This window comes from Euprymna scolopes, chromosome 13, assembly GCF_053919585.1.
Source record: "Euprymna scolopes isolate OS-2025 chromosome 13, ASM5391958v1, whole genome shotgun sequence".
Taxonomy (NCBI): domain Eukaryota; kingdom Metazoa; phylum Mollusca; class Cephalopoda; order Sepiida; family Sepiolidae; genus Euprymna; species Euprymna scolopes.
The window spans coordinates 52,046,466-52,066,542 of record NC_136494.1 but is presented as its reverse complement, the minus strand read 5'-3'; the positions used below and the strand labels follow the sequence as shown (position 1 = coordinate 52,066,542).

The 20,077-nt window shown below is 30.9% G+C and overlaps 1 protein-coding gene across 2 annotated transcripts in view; it reads right to left on the bottom strand.

The window, feature by feature from the left end:
• Nucleotides 1–20,077, bottom strand: part of LOC145292021 (E3 ubiquitin-protein ligase RNF115-like) — a 65,728-nt gene that overhangs the window by 10,444 nt on the left and 35,207 nt on the right. The window contains exons 3-7 of one of the 2 annotated variants that reach the window (XM_080138027.1): nt 17,658–17,724; nt 11,402–11,538; nt 10,796–10,849; nt 7,039–7,114; nt 792–885 (exon numbers count right to left, since the gene is read on the bottom strand). In XM_080138027.1, the coding sequence (XP_079994153.1) occupies nt 792–885; nt 7,039–7,114; nt 10,796–10,849; nt 11,402–11,538; nt 17,658–17,724 (428 nt within the window). Of the gene's footprint in view, nt 1–791; nt 886–7,038; nt 7,115–10,795; nt 10,860–11,401; nt 11,539–17,657; nt 17,725–20,077 lie in introns of both variants that reach the window. The other variant, XM_080138025.1, reaches the window with a different exon arrangement.

Here is a 20,077-nt window from a genome sequence, read left to right as displayed (position 1 = left end):
TTAGACTTTATTTTTAATTGTATTTTCATTGCAAGGACACCAGATAAAGTTGGGTAGCCCTGGTAATACTTTATAAATAATTGCTTATTTTATAAGGGAGATTACAAGTCACAGAAAGTTTATGTGGAAGGCAAGGTGTTTGTGGACAGCCCTTTATATAGCCATAAGGTTTGATTAAAATATTCAATACGCATTTGTTTTGGTGGAGGGGTCGACATGTACATCAGAATTGGATTAGCTTTATATTCGTACCATAATTTTTGCATTTTAAATAAAAATTTTGTAATGAATAAAAGTTGATTTTTACAAAAAACCTATGAATAATTTATTGACCCTTAATCTCTTTTTAATATCTTAGTATGTTACAAAAAGAAAACAAAAAAGAACAAAAACCAACTATGTAGTAGACCCTTCCCACCAAAACTGTATATTAAGTGATATAATGAAACCCCTTGTTAACAAAAAGAAAAATTTACAAAAAGTGTCTTGTGCATAAACTCAGGAACATTCACGTTACGAGTGTTTATACTGATGAACTGGCAAAGGGGGATTCTTTCTTACAGAGTACTTTTGAATTATTTGTAATCGCCTACATAACTAGTATCAACGTTAGAATTTAAATTAAAAGGAAAATTTCTTTCCAATTGGACATTTCATAAAATATTTCCAATTATTGTAACAAAATAATTTTACATTGTTATTTTCGTTGTTTGGGAGATAATAAATATTTCAAAAATGCAAGACAAATCAAAAAGAAAAAAACAAAACAAAAACAAAACAATAAAACTTACCAACATGTTCTTGCGTTATTAGTTTTACTGGCAAAGAATCTATTTTTTCTTTTTCTGCTGGAGGGACACCTGTACCATCAAAATGATTCATTAACTGAAATTCCAAAGATATAAAAATAATCAACTTTGAAAATCAACATTGACAAACACAAAAATGAACTATCAAATATAAACACCCAAGTGAACATCAATGTCACTTTTGAACTGATTTTGCAATACTGTCACAAATTGTCCTTGTTTACTGAAGCTGTAGTTTTTGAACTGTGCCTAACCAATAAAGTGCTTTCTTCATCTGCTCCACTGGTTTCGGATTCGTTGTTTGCTAATGTTTCATGGTCATTTATTAGGTCTATGCCATTCAAAAATGCTTTCAAGTGGTTTGCCAGTGATTCTAAGGATTGGCCAAGTTTTAAATGTTCAGATTTATTGCCAAGAACTCAAGTGTATTATTCCTCTGCCCTACCATATGCAGCATCTGTGTGACATTCTCTTCACTGAAATATACCCCACCGTGTGTCTTCACCCTCTGAGTGATGAGAATTTTCTTAGTTTGCTTCTTTGCATTTTTCTCATTTTGTTTCCTACAGTTGTTGCTGTCTCTTCACAAGTACCTTTGTAATGCTTGAGGCTTTATTCTAATTTCTTTCAACTTTATTTCTACAAGTTGGCATAGTTGCCTTGGGTGTAAGTGAATTAGATATTACAATGGTTTTGGTGACATTTTCACTGACTGGTTGACACCAGCAATCTGCTTTCAGGAAGTCTTCATAATTTTGATTACAATGCCAAAATTTACAGAGATTTCTACATGTTGCCCAAATTTTTTTCACCTGTTTCCCAAATGCTTACTTATCGATGAAATATCCAGATAGATATTCTGCAGTAACTCCTTCTTTTGTAAGGAAACAAAGTTCCAAATGATAGCATTTGTAAGTGCAATTACTTCTGATTTCCTTGATAAACTTAGACTAAACGGTCCATTTCTTGTGATGGTAGCACATAACAAATTCTCTCCAACAAATTTTAAGTTTTCAAATAAAAATATTTGAAATCTGAGAGTTATTTAAGTTTAAATGGGCATCAGTATGAGCTTTCTTAACTGATTAATTCTCAACTGATGAAATTGGACATCATCCTCTCAGGTTTTTTTTTCATCTTCTAGATAGAAAAGTTGTAGGAGTTTGTTTTTGAACTTTGAGACTGAAATTAAAAATATCCTTTAATTTCTTGAAATTACAACCTTCTGAAATAAAAATACCTCCAATTAAAATTTCAAACAAACTAAAAAAAAAAAAATTAATAAAAGTAAAAGACAAACTGTTTCAGAAGAGCAGAAGTTAACAATTATTTTATTTTTGTCTTATTTATTAAATTGTTAGGTGAAAATACAGACTAGTTAAAAAAATATTCTCTCTTCTGCATGTTAAAAATGAGTTTCTAAATAATAGTTTGCTGCACAAGTCCTATTGTTTTTCTATTGTTTTAATGTTTATTTTATTTTTGTATTGTTTATTAAATTGTTAGGTCAGAATAATTAAAAAACAAAAACACTCTCCATTCCCCATGTGAAGAATGTTTTTGTTTTTATTTACATAAAACTTGTTTATTTAGTTTTGTTTGTGTTATGTCGTCATGGAATATAACTGGTTATTAAATGTGGGAATTACAAGAAGACATCGTTTTGGCACCAAATTATTTATTTTTTTAACAGAAAAATAGTAAAATGTTAGAGCATCAGATTATGTGAAATGCTGTGTCAGTCATCTTGACAAGTCTTCCCCCTTTCCGATGCAGGGGAGATAACTCTTTGCTTTTCGGTTATAACACCTCCCCTTTGAAATGTGATCCTTGTAAGAGGTTTTATGCAGATCTATTTGTAAGTTTGGCGTTGGCTTACAAATTCGCTGGATTCTTCTTGTTGGGACTGATGTGAGACGTTTTGTTTATTATTTATAACCGGAACACTTTGGGGTAATTCAAAATGTGTAAAGGGATGGTTGCATCATTTGGACGTTGCTCTGGAAGGGATGACTGAAGAAGCTGATTCGCATGTCTAACCCAAATAGATGATTGTACATTTACGTCATAAACAACATTGCCAGAACGGCATATTATGCGAACTTGTGTACATTTTTCTTTACCATTACGGTAGTCCTTATCCAATACAGGTTGTCCTGGAAGGAATTTACGGGGTTTTGCTCCATGATGGCAAATAAACTGGTTTTCCGTCATTTTGTTTCTTCTGTAAAATTTAGTTGTTGATGGGCGAATAGCATCAATTGGCAAACGTAGTTTCCTATTCATAAGTTCTTCAGCAGGAGACTTTCCATTTGGGCAATTTGGACTTGGGGTAGCTCTGTAGCTACTTAAAAATATTTGCTTTATCTCTTGAGTAGTTCCTTCCCCTTTTAATTTCAAGAGTGCTCTCTTGAAAGTGTCCACAAACCGTTCTGCTTATCCATTTGATTGAGGATGAAAAGGTAGAGATCTCAGATGCTGAATACTGTTCTGTTTACAGAAGTCCGCGAATTCTGCTGGAGTAAAAGCAGTACCGTTATCTGAAACTAATACTTTGGGCACTCCCAACCTGCTGAAAATTTCTTGTAGTTTTCTTAGTTTCTTTTGATGAGATGTGGTTCATATGAAAGACTTCTGGCCATTTGCTGTAAAAATCAACTAGCACGAGATAATTTTGTCCATTTATTGGAACTACAAAATCAATGTGCAGTCATGACCAAGAATTTCTGGAGTTGGCCATGAATGTAATATAGTTTTTCAGGGGGACTTTGCAACTAGTTGACATTTGGAGCAACTCCTGAAAAAATTCCTCTAATTGTTTGTCCATACTTGGCCAATATACATAACCACGGGTCAAGGATTTCATCAGATTAATTCCTTGATGTCCCTGGTGAAATTGTCTGAGGACTATTTTGAAGATTAGATAGAACAATAACACGTTTAGCAAAAAGAAGAATTCCATTAGTCTCAGACAAAGAAGATCATTGCTGAAAAAAATGGTTGCTGTTGCTGATCCGTGCACTTATTAGGCCAGCTGATAGAGTGGAAGTGCCGAACTTTTTGTAGTAGTGGGTCTGCAACCGTAACCTCCTGGATCATCGCCGATGTGACCGGTAGTGCACGCACTGTAGAAACAAGTCCAGAGACAACTTCAGGTTCTACAGATATAGCAGTGATACATGGTCTTCAACTTTTTGATGAGAAGAGAGGAGTCTGGAAAATGCATCTGCTTGGCCAATTTTGCTGTCTGGTTGGTATTTTATGGAAAAATCATAATCCAACAGCATAGTTGCCCATCTTTGTAAGTGGTTTGCTGTATAAACAGCAATTCCTTTCTTTGAACCAAAAATACTTGTTAGAGACTTGTGGTCTGTGATCAGATTAAAATGACGGCCGTATAGCATTTTGTGAAGTCTTTTTACAGTATAGATAATTGCTAAAGCCTCTTTCTCAATTTGGATATATTTTCGTTCAGTGGATGTTCATGATTTTGATTCATGTGCAATGGCTTTTTCCCTTCCTTCAGGAAAAATATGTGATATTACTGCTCCAACTCCATAGTCTGAAGCATCGGTCACAACAGTAATGTCTAATGATGGATTATAGTGTGTAAACAATAGATCTGAGTGAAGAAGAGATTTTATTTTTTCAAATGATTCTTTGCATGTATTTGACCATTTAGTATCTTTTTGTAAAAGATGATTAAGAGTAATTCGTGCAATTCAGGTAAAAATGAACCATAATGGCTTACAAGGCCCAGAAAGGATCGTAGTGGCATGTGTTTTATGGCTTGAATGTTTTCTGGATCTGGTTTTCGACCATTTTTGTCAAATAAAAATCCAAGGTATTTCACAGAAGTTTGGAAAAAATTGCATTTGTCAGGTCTTAAGTGGAATCCATATTGTTCAATTCGATCCAGCACACGTCAAGTGGTGCAGAAGTTCCTTTTGAGATTTGCCTGTAACGATGATGTCATCAATGTAGGTAGAAACTCCTGGCAATCCTGTGAGCATTGCATCCATGGTTTGTTGGAATATAGCCGGGGCTGACTTGACCCCAAACGGAAGACGATTGAAACAAAATAATCCCTTGTGGGTGTTGAAGGAGAAGATTTTTTGGAATCTTTAACTTCCATTTGTAAATATGACAAGTCATATAAAGTCATTAACGTTTTTCGTCAACTTCAAACAATTGTATCGGATATTAAACAATGATGATGGCTCACCAAAAATATCCGTTAACTGGGCTAGCATTTCGTCAAACGTGAAATTCTCTGGTTTCTTGGGTAGAATGGAAGTTTAAATACATTCATGTTCAATAGAACCCAGTTTCTAAGCAATAACCTCTTTTCCAGTCATTGTTTTTTTCTTTAAAATCATTTTTAAACATATTTTTCCATCGGTCAAACCAAACAGAAAATGTCTGTTTTAATTCCGGATTGAATTGAAAATCGGTGATAGAATTTATAATATTATTAAAGGAGTTACTTACAGTTGATGAAGATAATTGTGTCTGAAATTGAAACGTTAATGTTTCTATTAATTTGTTTTGTGTCTCAGGAAATTGTTCTGGCTAACTTCGAAGTATCCTTTCCAGTAAATTTGGATCCGTGACGAAGAAATAATGTAGTTGTTTTTTTTTTGTGCTGTGCACAAAAGGGAACATTTTTTTTTTTTGAAGAGACAAGTCTGTTGGATTTTTTTTTTCTAAGGCACCATGTGGTTCGTCCGACTGGGTTTGTTTATTTATTTATTTTTTAAATCCAAGTTCATCTCATCCTCGTCACCAGATCTGCTATGTCGTCACAGAATATAACTGGTTATTAAATGTGGGAATTACAAGACATCATTTTGGCACCAAATTATTTATTTTTTTTCACAGAAAAAATAGTAAAACGTTAGCGCAACAGATTATGTGAAATGCTGTGTCAGCCATCTTGAAAGTCTCCCCTTTCTGATTCAGGGGAGATAACTCTTTGCTTTTCGGTTAGTTCCCATTATAACAGTTTGCATTTTATTTCAACACAAAACTATCAAGCTAGCTGTTGGACAGTTTTTTTTTCATTGACTGTCAATTGTGAACATCAGGCATTATTCAATTTTAATTAAATTTTCAGCGCTTTTAATTTTATGATGAATATATGGTTTGATTTATGAAAATCGGGGTTTCTTTCCACTTAACATTTTCCTGTAAAGTTTTAGAAAAAATACAATTGCATTAGCTTTTGTTTTTTTAAATCTAAATTTATTTGAACAGGATTATAATTTAATGATGCAGTTGAACTATTTTTAAAGTATTTTTTTCTAGTGAAAAACAAAAATTACCCAAAAGAAAAATTAGTTCACATCACAAGTACATTACCGCCATTTTTTAAATCATTGTTGTCTTCATTTTTCAAGTTAAAGACAAATTATTTCTAAACCATTGGCAACAAATAATTTTAGTTTTTTTCTTAAACAGTCTTATTTTTAATAATATATAGTAATGAGTGTAAAAGAAACAGTCTCACAAAAAATCCAAAAGCAAATTCAAACAAAAGGAGTTAAAAGTTGGTATACAGTCTAAATTTGGACAATTTTTATGAATTCCACTCAATTTTAAAGCTGCTGCCAATATTATTACACTGCTTGAATGATTTTTTATTTTCTCATATTATTCTATTAGATTCATGTTTTTTAAGACAGTTTTGGGTGTATTTTTTTTTTACTTTATTTGTTGTCCTTTTTTTTTTTTTTTTTTTTTGTACCTATATCTAGTTTTGTCAAATTTAAAACAAAGACACTCTCACCTTTCCCATTATTCAAATTTTCTAAAGTTTGTCCAGTAGCACATTTTGGGTAACACACAAAGTGTTACAATTTGTTCTTTCATTTCGCAATGCTAATACTGTTATTAGTTGAATGCTTTTATTTGCTGTTTGCATAAAAGTGTTAAATTCTTGCAGGTAAATCAAATTTTAAAATTCCTTAAAAAAAAAAAAAAAAAAAATAATCATAGTTTGTATCAAACATGATGTTTTCAACCGTTGTTTGCTAAAGTATCAAGTTTTTTTTTATAGCATTTGCATTACATCTCAGCCTTTGAAGACTATGCAATGGTGATTTTCTAAAACAAATTAAATGAATTTTCCCTTGCATGTTACCATAGTAAAATAGAAATAACTTCAGGATAACAAGGATAAAAGATAAAACTATTAAAATAGTAAAAAGAAAGCATCGAATTTACAAACCTGGCTAATAACTGAATCCAAACCACCAGCACCCCAAGCATAATCTCCTAGATTACCATGAAGTGGTAATATGTTTCTAAAAAAAAAAAAATAAATAAAAAATAAAGAAAATAAAAATATATATACAAAATGAACAAGGATGTTTTAGGGTTTTACATTTAATGAAATTTCCACTACAGAATGAAAAAATGAATAAATAAATAAATAAAATAAAACTATAACATTTCCAATTATATATTGTTTTCAACCGAAATATGCAATCATCAGGATTATAGTTACGCTGTCCCGAGGTGCCTTAATCAAACCCTTAAAAATAAGACCAGTGTCTCATAATTCACATCAATGTTTTTGAATTTACAAAAGTTATGTTCTTTTTTACAAATGTTTGTCTCTGCATCAATTCAAGATTGGATAAAAATCTATGATTCCTCGAGATGGTGTGGGAATATAACACCTTGTAAGAAGGGAGAATGGTAGAATATAGAATAAATATCTTACCTCGGGCAACAAAATATTTTATATGATAACATCATGTCATCATATGAAAGATTTTTTGCCTGAGGTAAGATATTTTTTCTATATTCTACCATTCTTTTCCCATTAATTTATGGAGCACTATTTAAATGGAAGTGTATAAAAATTAGGTGAAAAAAAATTTTTTTAAATGAAAAATTTCAACTAAGGTTAGTTGAAGCAAGAAAACATATTTCCTTAGAAACCGAACTACAGTTAGGAATAAGTGTTAGGATATTGCATCATAACAAAGTCGGGAGAAACACATGGGTGAGTTAATGAAGTCTCTTGTTTTGGGACTATAAGCGCAGATGTGCTTTGGAACAGATGGGTGAGAGGTATTATTTATATATATATATATATATATATATATTATATGGTGATAATCAAGAAAAATTGTAACCAAAAAACTGAAAGTATTTTTAGACTGCAAATGATTGTGTGCTGTCAATCTTTATAACTGTTGCTATTAACCAGCACATACCCCATGAGAGAATGAAGATGAGGAAAGAGAAGAACTTACTGTGATGTGTCATCAAACTAACAAGTTTCAAGCTGCCTATGTGATTAGTCATAACAGGATAATCTGTTGCAATGAAAGAATTGATCCATGCAGTGTTACAACCTCAGCTTTGCTGCCAGAATAGGCAGAAGATTTTATCATGAAAATGTTTATCATGAACAATATAACAAATGTCAAATTACTAAGTTCCAGAAGATCTTAAGGCAATCTCTAAAACAGCTGATAAAAATTTAATGGTCGCAACCACAACAGGTTCAGAGAGACAAACCTGAAGAAAATCTTTTATAAGTACAGATTTCAAATGTGTAGACACAATGCCATCATCCTGAATGATCCATAATTAATTCTGGATCATTGGAAGGAGAATTTCGTCACCTTGCTCAATAAAAAAATCTACTGCAGATAAGGATTTTCTCAGAAAGTATCCAGTCCAATTATGAATGAATGATCCACCATGCTTTCGAGAATTCCAGATTGCCATAAAGCAAATAAAAGTAGATAAAGCCCTAGACCCTGATAATATCCCTTTTTAACTTATCCACTATGGCGGACAACATCTACAAACAAGACTGTTCATTCTCATTCTCAAGATGTGTGAAGAACATCAAGTACCCAAAGATTTGAAAGACGCAGTAATAGTAACCATCTTCAAAAAGGGTGACCAAATATCATGTGGTAATTACTGTGGGATTGGCTTTTTGTCCATCATGGGAAAAATCTTTGCCCACATACTACTGAATCGTTTGCTACATGTTAGTCAGTTCTCTAAAAATCTTAGTGCAGCTTCCATGCCTCTTGACACACAATAGACATGATTTCCTGCATTAGACAGCTGCAGGAGAAAAGCAGGGAACAACAGAAACCTCTCCTTACATTTTATGACCTACAAAAAGCATTCAATAATGTTCCAAGGGACACAATGTGGAAAGTTCTCAAGCAATTTGGATGCCCAAATCACTTCGTAGATCTAGACACTGCATGATGACATGTCAGGTTATGTGTCACACCAGAACAAAGAACCAAGAGGATTTCAGTCACTCGTGGATTAAAACAATCCTATGTCCTTACACCTACTCTTTTTTTCCTTATATCTTGCTATGATGTGACACAAACTACCTCCAGACAACCTGGAGGTGCATATCAGGTACTGCTACGATGGAGGACTTTTCAAGCTTGTTATACTAAAATCTCAAAGCCGTGTGAACTTCCAACACATCACAGAGCTTCAATATACAGGTGACAATGTAGCCATTTGCCACTTCAAAGAAGGCATCCAGAAATCTGTAAACAACTTCACAGCAACCTATTGCTGCTTCAGGTTCACTATTAATATCGGGAAAGCAAAAGTGCTAGTATAACAAGCACCAAATACCATCTTATACAACAAATATTTACAAAAATGATACTCCCTGGAGCAAGTAAATCATTTTCTATATCTCGGAAGTATAACATCAGAAAAGTGTTCAATTGAGAAAGAAATTGAAAGCCAAATGGTGTCTAACTCTGTCCCATGGGTTAGGGTTAGTAAATGCAAAGCATTTGGCAAACTAATAAAGTGCATCTTCAAAAACAAAAATCTCTCAAAAAAATAAAAATAAACTCATGGTATACCATGTGATTGTTATCCCTATATTCTTATATGGTGTGTACCAGCGTGATCTCAATAAACTAGAGAAATTCCACCAGCAAAAGCTTTGAGATATAATAAACATTAAATGGTAGGACTATGCAACCAGCACAGGCGCCCTTGAGAGAGCTAACAGTTGCAATATTAAGGGTACCATCATGAGATATAAGCTCTGTTGGTTGGGACATGCCCTCAGAATGGATGAGAACAAGCTCCTTCGACAAACACTGTACTCAGAGCTAACTACAGGAAAAAAAGACCAATTCCAAACCATCCTGAAAAAAACTAGATTTGACATTCACACCTGGGAAACAGCTCAGGACCAGCACTTGCGCCACTAAGCCATCATATTCGGTACGAAACAATATGAAACAAAGGAGAAGACTGGTGGAAATTAAAAGGCAGCCAAAAAAAAAAACACGAGAAAAAGAGGCCCACCCTTCGTCAACCTTTGCCCGCCTTCTCTGCCCATGCAGATTCTACGTTCGGATTGATCTGAAAAGCCAGCTGCAAACCAAACACTCTAAAAAGAGGAGATTGAAATTTTTGTATACGAAAAAAATCGTCTGCTGCTGAATAATAATATGTTCATTTCAGGTCATCATTTATTTAGACAGTTAACACTGATTTTTGTTTATAAACAATTTGATTTATTAATGAAATTAATAGTAAAAAAAAGGCTCACGGAAAATTCATAGTTCTAAACATGAAAATATATACTTGTAAGACTGTGTTGCTTGCTAAATCGATTAACACACACACACACACACACAATTTCTTTTAGGCAAATATTGTTTATAGTTTGAGATGTTATCCCTCAACCTTCATATTTCATAGTTTTAACTGTACTTTGACAGTGCTTACACTTGGAAGCCATATTTTACATTCTTTGATCAGTGTAAATTACTTCAGTATAACTATTTCATTACTAGAAAAAAAAAAGATCTCCCATTATTAGAACAAACAAAATTTTTTTGTTCTAAAATGATCAATCTATATTGATTTGGTTGACATTTTAGCAATACAAACATACAGAAATATATTTGTTCCAAATCTATAAATTAGTAAATATGAAGTAAATTAATATTACTCACACTGGAACATTTGGCATATCTCCTGGGAAAGGACTAATCAGTTGAAACAATAGCCTAGGAAATCAGAAGAGAAAAATAGCAAAATATTATATGCATTTGAAGATGTTAATATAAATAAATTTATAAATACAAAATAATTTAATATATATACAATTTCAATACAAATCATATTCACCGAATATCGAGTTAAAAAGTAATTAAATTCCATTTCCCTCTTCCATAATTCCATCATATTAAAACTAGCTTGCAAAATTAAAAAATTATAATTATTAGATTGTAATGTCAATTTTATTAAAAATGATTAGTATGAATTTTAGAAGTAAAAAAAAAAACAAACAAAAAAAAACTTTATTAAATTTAACAAAATACAAAAACAAATTATGAATAATAATAAAAAAAAGATTGAAGCAGTTTTATTATTTTGGGTTTTAAAAATAATAGTGAAATCAATTTGCAAGACATTTGGTAGCATTTTCTTGAACGATTTCTTAATATTCAAAGACTTATATAGTATCATGCTAAGAACATTTAAAAATATTGTCAAAAGTTCAAATTTAAGTATAATTTTTTGAATAGATTACATGGCTTAACATTTCTGTAATTTACCTTTCAATATCTTGATATCGCTCCGACCTTTGGTCTATGGATTCATTTCGCCGTCTTCCCATTACTGAAGGCCTTCGTGGATCCTCTTCAGTACGACCAGGACTTCTGAAATTTTCTAAAAATGCTCTACTCCATAACTGAAATAAATATAGTTATAATTAAAAAAAATACTCATTAAGTTTCTTGAAATATAATATCTCAACTGAATATTTTATTATCCCTGCAACAAAACAATCTTCAGACATGAATTGCAAAGGAGAGTCCATCAATATTAGAAAGTCAAATTTTGTGGATATGTCAATGACTACTAAAAAAAAACTTAAAAAAAAAAACAAAAAAAAACTGACAAACTTTTTTATTTTTGTTTTTAATTATATTTTCACTCCAAACAAGGCACGTTGCTACTTTGATGTAGGGGGCTATCTAGCATTACAAGTTGATTTTTTCTTTTTAGATAATTGTTATTTTATCAACTTGCATGAAAAGAGCTATGTAAAAGATGCTTAAAACTGTTTGAATTATGCAAATACCATCAGTAGTTCAAAAGTTATGAGAATTTTAAGTGCCAAAATTTAGGATTTTTGTGGACATTTTTCTTCAGAAAAAATGGGCTAACTTACGGACCTCAACATTTCAAGAAATTTGGTAATTTCGCCACCATTTATTTATCTTTTAAGCTATTCTCATGAAACTTGGCACTCTTATGTAAAATTGTGTGCTCTTTCTGATTATGTAGTCAAACTGATGCATCTCTTTACCATAAGCCATGAATTATAAATTAAGATGTACAAATTAAAATTTTTTTTAAACTGGCGCATGGTATCATACAGTGGGTGCCCATTCATGAACAAAACTAAGTATTATAGTAGTATTTAAATATAGCTTTGAGAGCAGGCATTTTCCTGCCTCCTCACCAAAGTAGAGCTTAATCTGGGTGTAGCCATTGAATGCCTAAAGAGCATATTTACTACTCCCCTCAAAAAAAAAAAAAAAAAAATTGAGTAGATATGAATTAATCTAAGAAATAAATCCAAGAAAATTTTTCATATAGATTTTGGATTTCTGTAAAAGATGTAAATTCCCATAGTCGACCAGAACTTTTGCATTTTGGGACGAGTCCAATTTTCAATTTTGTAAATCCTCTCTTTCTATACTCAAAATATACCGCTATTTTCTGAGATGCAACCATAAATCATACCCTACATGAATCCTTAATGTAGCTTTCACCATACTAGGATACCAGGAATCCTGATAAGCAACAACTGTATATTCACCAGTTGATGGTAATTTTTGTCATTTCTATTCTGTTGTTTTACTGAAAATTCAACTATGTAAACAAAGAAATAACGCAATAACTTTTTAGCTTGTTTCCACCGTAACATTTAAAATGATTACTTTTATAGGTTTTAGGGTATGCTGAAAACGAATATTGCATTTAAATTTTCTGCAAATAAGTAGTTTTCTGGATATTAAGCAATGTCATTTCTTATGCTATCGCTTACAAGGTAGTCATTTTAAAGAAAAATGTTAAGGTGAAAACAAGGTAAAAATTTACAAAATGCATCAATGAAATTCTTTATCGAACCACCTAATTATTATTTAGATATCCTCAGTTAAAAAAAAAAAAAAAAAAAAAAAACAGGTTTGTTTTACAGATTCAAAAAAATGGTCTTGACAAGGAGTTAAAAATAAATTCAAGTTTCACAATATATTTTATTTAATTGTTAGGTGAAAGTACACAATAGTTAACAAAACACTATTCATGTTAAGAATGGGTTTCTAAATAACATTCAGCAGTGTAGCATAAGTGCACAAGTACCTTTTATTTGTTATATATTTATTTTTAACCACTACAAAAAAAAAAAAAAAAAAAAAAAAAAAAAAAAAAAAAAAAATTCTACCTTAGTACAAGAAGTTTTATAACTTAAATGCATGTACTTAGTACATTGCCGTTTTTTAACGCTTTTCGTACACGTGTACTAAAAACCTTAAAAAAAAAAAAAAAAAAAAATAGTATTATTTGGAAATCAAATTTGAAAAATTTGAATATAATTTTTTTAAATTGACAAATTCAGAATAAAAAATGAAACAATATTCTGCTTTCGTTTTGAAAGCAGAAAAAAAAGTTATTTTTAAGAGAATACAAATGAAACTCGTTAATATATTAAAGAAATTTCCGCACAATTAATAATTATCAAATATTTACATATAATTCTGAAACTATTATCTATATGAAAATGGATAATATATACCGATTTATCTTATCAATTTTTAAATATTCTTCGTCAACTTTGCTCAGTCGTAACTTTGCTTCCTGTGGTTGTAAAAATATAAACCAAAGTCTAGTAGAGATGAATTTCTATGCTTATATAGCCTGTAAAATTTCAGCCATATCCAATCAAATTCGACCCCGCACATATGTATCCAAACATAACGTATGAAATGTAAACCTTGAAAAAACAGTTTCCCTTTTTTGCTGTCATCATTTTTTTACTGTTTTTTCATTTTTTAACTTGGAGATAAAAAAAATAGAAAAATAAATTAACATCATTGGAATACTTATTCTATTCTTTTTCCAGCAATGTAATTCTTTAAAAATCGACCCATAAATAAAAAAATATGACTTGTTGAAGCACATTAGGTATGTAATATTGCCGATGTCCACGAAAATACAGCATACACTTGTAATGCTATACTATCAGGGACAATCAACAAGAGCACTATGTAGGGAGTTGGGCAGCAAGATGTCTGTTCACATTACACTTGAACTTTTACACGTCAGTATAGTTGGGCAAGCAGGCCCCCGAAAGGGAGTTCCAAAGTCTAGCAGTTTTGGGGAAAAACTACTGGAGTAGAAAGCTCTCTTACATTTAGGGATCTCTACAGTGTAGGGGTGGGATTTAGCTGCTTGTTTACGTCAAGGGGATACAAGTGCTAGCAGTTCGGATCATTCACCATTAAAATACTTGTAAAACAGGCAGAGGGATGTATTTCATCAATGGGACAGAGACTGAAGCCTAGATGACAGTTCAAGACCTAACAGGTTGGCAACTCTCTTTTGAACCTTGTCTAGGAGCGAGAGACTAGTAGCAGATGCACCAGCCCAAATATGACAACAATACTCTATACATGGGTGAATGGTACAGGATACTTTCAGGCGTTAGTAGTTTTCTAGCATGGTAGAGAGAGCCTACCTTCTTCGCAGTGGTCCTGGCAATATTCTCAATGTAACTGTTCCAACTCATGTTTCCTGTGAACATTAGGCCGAGGAGTTTAAAAGAAGTACTTTCAGGTAATGAGTCTTTGGCCATTGCTATTGGTGGTAGAGAAGATTTCTTGTAATTATTGAAGGAAACAAGTTTAGTCTTGGCAGCATTGAATACGACCATTTTTGTCCCCATTCCACTACAGATTAGAGGTCTTCGACTAGTATTTCGTCCATTTCCTTTATTTTCCATTGTAGATTTTCCAAAAACCGTGGGTTCCTAACATCTGTGCTTCGATGACATGTTAGTAAAAGGTAATAAAACAAAATTCTACCCAATCACAGTTTACGGAACAAGAGTAAGTTGCCCTGTGGATTAAATAAAGCATTCATTTCAAAATTCCATAAAGATTTCCGACTTCAACAAGATACATCTGAAGAAGGCTGGAGGTTATATTGGCTGAAATGTATGAGAATAACATCAAAGATGAAAACAGTAGTTCCAACAATTAAAATGATACAAATTATTTTTTATCTAAAAAATTCTGAAACTCAGTAAAAACACATTTTAAATTCGAAAAGTGTTTAATTACTGAAATATAAAGGAAAAACTGGAAAATTTCAAAGAAGTTATCAGATTATTTGAAGTAATAAACTCAAAATTAAGAGAAAGATAGATTAGACAGGAGGAAAGAAACAAGTCATTCTGTCATTCTTTAATGAAAAAAAAAAAAAAATCCTTTAACTCGCTCTACCCTGGCATACATCAAAATTATTTCATCATATTTTTCATTTTAAATTTTGCCCTTTCAAGGGAAAATTAATTTTTTAGTGTTGAGACAACAGATGACAAATTTAGGGAAGTGTCAGAAAAATTTGAACCTAATTACCAATTCCAAAAATAATTTTTTTAATATTCTATTGCTGGTATAAATGATAAATATTTATTTTAAACTACCAGTAAAACTAATATATCATAATATCAAGATTTGTTTTATTTATTTAAAAAATTGCATAAATTTAAGAATTCATAAGGTTCAAAAAAGAAAAAAAAATGTTTTACAAATTTATATAAAACATTTTTGTCAAGAAAAATACTGATAAACATTATTGATAATTAAATTAAAAGCAAAAATATAAAGATTTAATTTCGTTTTTATATTGTGCCTTAATCCTTGGAAACTTAACAAGGGTGGCCAAACTTGGAATATTTTGGATGGTTTCCTGTGGAATTGAATTGAGTATATATAAATTAGTGAATTTTCACGGCTTTGTTTCTTCGGTAGGAGTTCTTTGATTTTGAGTTTCTATGTTTGTAAACAGGTTGTAAAAGAAAATTTCTAAATGCATAAAAACTGGATTGGGACGGAGATATAAAGCAACAAAATCAAATAATGATAAGTCATGGTTATTAATTTTTAGCAATTGTTACATTTTTTTCTACTGACTAGATGCAAGTACACTCCTTTCAAACCACGAGAAAGAGAAAATTTGTCAACATAATAATGCAATATATAAATTTTAAATTATTTTACAGAAATTTTAAATGCGTTTTATGAATTTAAAAATTAACAAAATGTACTTTTGTTGCATATTGTTGCTACACTGAAAGAATTATATAATTGTAAAAGCAAAAGAAATAGTTTGGGACTTAAAATAATTTCTAACGATGATATGTACACATTTTTTATTGTAATATTAAATTGTTTTAAATGCCAATATGTAGTTAAAGCAAAATAAATTCTTCAGAAAAAAAATCATAAAAAGAAAATCAAGCTTATTTAATTCAAGTAAAAACATTTTCTTTTAGGATTAAAAATACTCTTGCTCCAACATTTTTGTAATGGAAAAATATTTTTCTCATTAGATCTTATAGAATTTTTATTTACATTTCTTATATTAAATACCAAGCACTGTATGTGTTGATGTCCTTACATCAACACTTCCCTGCAAGAGTTGCAAAAACCTAACATTGTCATCCCCCCCTAACGAAGGATATACATGTTTAAAGGTAACTGCTTGTGACGTTCATACTTCCATGAAACTTCCTCCTTTGGATGAAGCTGATTAAACCCATCTAGGTTTAGTGCCACAGTTTTCATGTAAGCAGGAACAGTTGCATGCCTTCTCACATAACAGTGCCGCAACCACACAACCATGTCACCATGTTCTATTTCATTTCCTACAGAGTTAATAAGGAGAAATCAAATTGGAAGAATTTGGTGGATTTTATTCAGTTTGAAAAAGTCAAAAATCACTTTTTTATATAACACATCAAATGAAAGAATAAGGAAGTCTATCGAAAATAATTAAACTAAAGACAAAAGATAAAATGTTTTGAAGAATGACAGTGCAAAAAGTCTGAGAACATTCTGATAGGTTTTGTCTGCAAGGAGAAATTGAGTATGTGTGTGTGTGCAAATGGATAGGTATGAAGATATGTGTGTCCTAGAGTGCCTTCGAGTTTTGTGAGAGAATGCAGGTGTTCATTTCAGCTGGCACTACATGCATTTACATGCATGAATAAACTGTGCACATATATTCGTTGAACAGCATGTATGTATATTCTAGCACTGTGTTTCGTTATCCTTGAAAGTTTGTTTGTCAAAGACCAAAATTAGCATTTAATATGGAAGAAAAATATTGGAATGAAGAAAAAAAAACATTGCTGTGTCTGGATTTTTAGATCATACGCCAATATTCAGAGTGAATGTTTCTTGCATTTTGACTAATCAAAAGAAACTGCTGATTTAAGCTTTTGTCTAACGAAGTGTCAATATGTAATAACCACTTTTAAATGATAGACATGATAGACTTATGAATTATAATAAAATATTCTCTTAATTTGTCTCTGAAAAAGTAATGATTTCTTGATAGTGGTTGTTATATGATTTTTGTACCAGATCAGCCATGAATACATTAAAAAAAACTCACTTTCAAATAAAAATACATTTAAAACAAAGAACACATAACTATGTATATGATGTTATTGACAATACCAGGCAATGCCAGTTAGCCATTTTAGTATTTAAGATGATTAAAAGATCTTACTTCAGCAAATTGATTTGCAGGATCAGGATCTTGTGGGGGTTGACTGCTTGATGTATTAGAAAAATCACTGAAAAATTAAATAGATTCAATTAAAAATAGAGAAAGAGAAAAAAAAAATACTTATTAAGCATTAAAACCAAAGTTTCAGTTCAGATATTTTCCACTAAATGTGTTATTTTATATCAATGCCTGTGGTACAAATACAACATGCAAACCCAAAAATGATTTATTGTTGCTGAAGTGTATTATTTCTAACATATTGAAACAATTCATAGGCAAAATCTTCCATGCATTTCTGACTTTTGTGATTTCTAGAACAAGCAAAACTGTTAGTAGCAATATCACACCATTTTTTCTTTACATTGAATAAACTTTTTTTTTTTTTTTTTTAAATAGACCCATTAGAACTGGAGTTACGACTATTCAGAATATCCAAAAATGTGTGGTTCACTGGGTATTTTGCCATAAGTCAGTCCTATTCAAATGCATATAAGCTTGTGACTGAAAATGATAGAAAATTTGCACAATTTACAGAATAACTCGTTTTTAAAAAGCTGTATCTTCAGTTCTTTTTAAGATATTATGATGAAATTTTGAACATATGAAAGGTTCAGATGGCTGTATTTATGATCATCTCACTTGGTAACTTACGGACTAATTAGCATATTTCTGTCTAAATTTAACAGCTTTAAGTAGAAACATAATAAAAACAGCTAAGAAAAATGGTAAGTCATATGAAGTATTATTCTGAAGGACATCATTTGTCATTATCATATCATAAAAAATCCAAGATGGCCACGATTCAACGAAAATATTAACAAAATATGGCTTGTAGCATATTAAATTAAAAGGAATCGATTATTAGAATTATGTTTTCAGGTATATTACACTAATTCATTTTAACGGCTTTAAGTTGCGACAACTATTATTGGGTGGGTTCCTACCACTATTTTGTATAATTTTTTTGATTATTAAGTCATTGTCGAAACTTCAAAGATTTCACAAGCCATTATGTCCATTTTTTTTTGTTCTCATGTAACGCTCGAAAATACTTGCTTTTCAAACAGAATAAACATTTACAACAAGAAATTTATCGCACTAAGTAGAAGAGTAAATTATCTTGCCTTTGGTAACATTTGTTATATATTTGTTTTTTGACCACTTTTTGTCTGTATGTGGATTGTAAAACAAATCTAATAAATGTTATCATAGGCAAGATATTATTCTTTTACGTAACTGGATAACTGGTTTATGTTTAACTCATTTAAAAGCGTTTTTTACTCAAGTAAAAAAAAAAGTGGCGTCAAGTGAAGCAGTTTGAATTAAAATTAAAATTTTTTACTGAAATAAAACAAAATAATGTAACACTATTTTCATAATCCAATTTTTAAGTTAAATTCAACTTTTATAATATCCTTTTCTTTTATTAAATTGTTAGGAAAATTGTTAATAGTTACAAAACACCTTATCTCCATGCTAAGAGTGGGTTTCTAAAAACGTTTCAGGAGTTTGGGGGACTGTTTTAGAGACCCCCCCCCTCCCATTAAAAATTCACCAAAATTCAGGAAATCAACTTTTTGATGAAATTTTCAGTGTTTACTAATTAACAGCAACAGAAAAAAAAATAGCATGTATATAAAAAAAAAACATTTTTGCACGTCTTATTTGCTGTATTAAAAATTCCTATCCCGTTTAAATGTGTTTTTCATTTCTTTTTATACAAATAAACTTTCTTCTATTCAATTTTTTGTTTGAATCGAATATTTTAATATTCTTTTTCTTTTCATAAAACTTATATTTTATAAATAATTAAAAATAAAAAGTGTATACTTCATTGCTGTAAGCCACTTTGTAAACAAACGTTTTGTTATGAATTCACATGACAGCATCAAATGAAAAAAATAATATCACATATTGGCGCTCACTATCATTTTTATCAATGCGCACGTAAAAAGTTCTTAACTAATTCTTTTCAAATAACAAAGTTTCTATCTTGATTTATTTTTGTACTACAAAGCCTCCACTCAGGATGTTCTACAGGGCTTTATGGACAAATTTATATTTAGTTGACCATTGACAACTAATTTTTTTAGTTTTCTAGCCAAATAGAAAAGTTACTAGCCAAACCCACATGGTTTTTAGAATGTGAAATCTTCATTCTGTGACGAGTATATACATCATAAAGATTTTTCTGTATATTTTTAAATAACGTAATTCTGAATATACAACAAATTTTATGTTGATACTTGAAGGTACGAAATAGATATTTCCCCTCATATTTAATGAAAACTGCTTTAAAAAAAAAAAAAAATATTTAAAAATGAATAAGTATGGAAAATTTCATGAAAATTTGACTTAGTTGAGTTTTTCTATAATTAGTAAAAAACTAGACTACCCGTGACCCGTTGGGTCAGTATGTT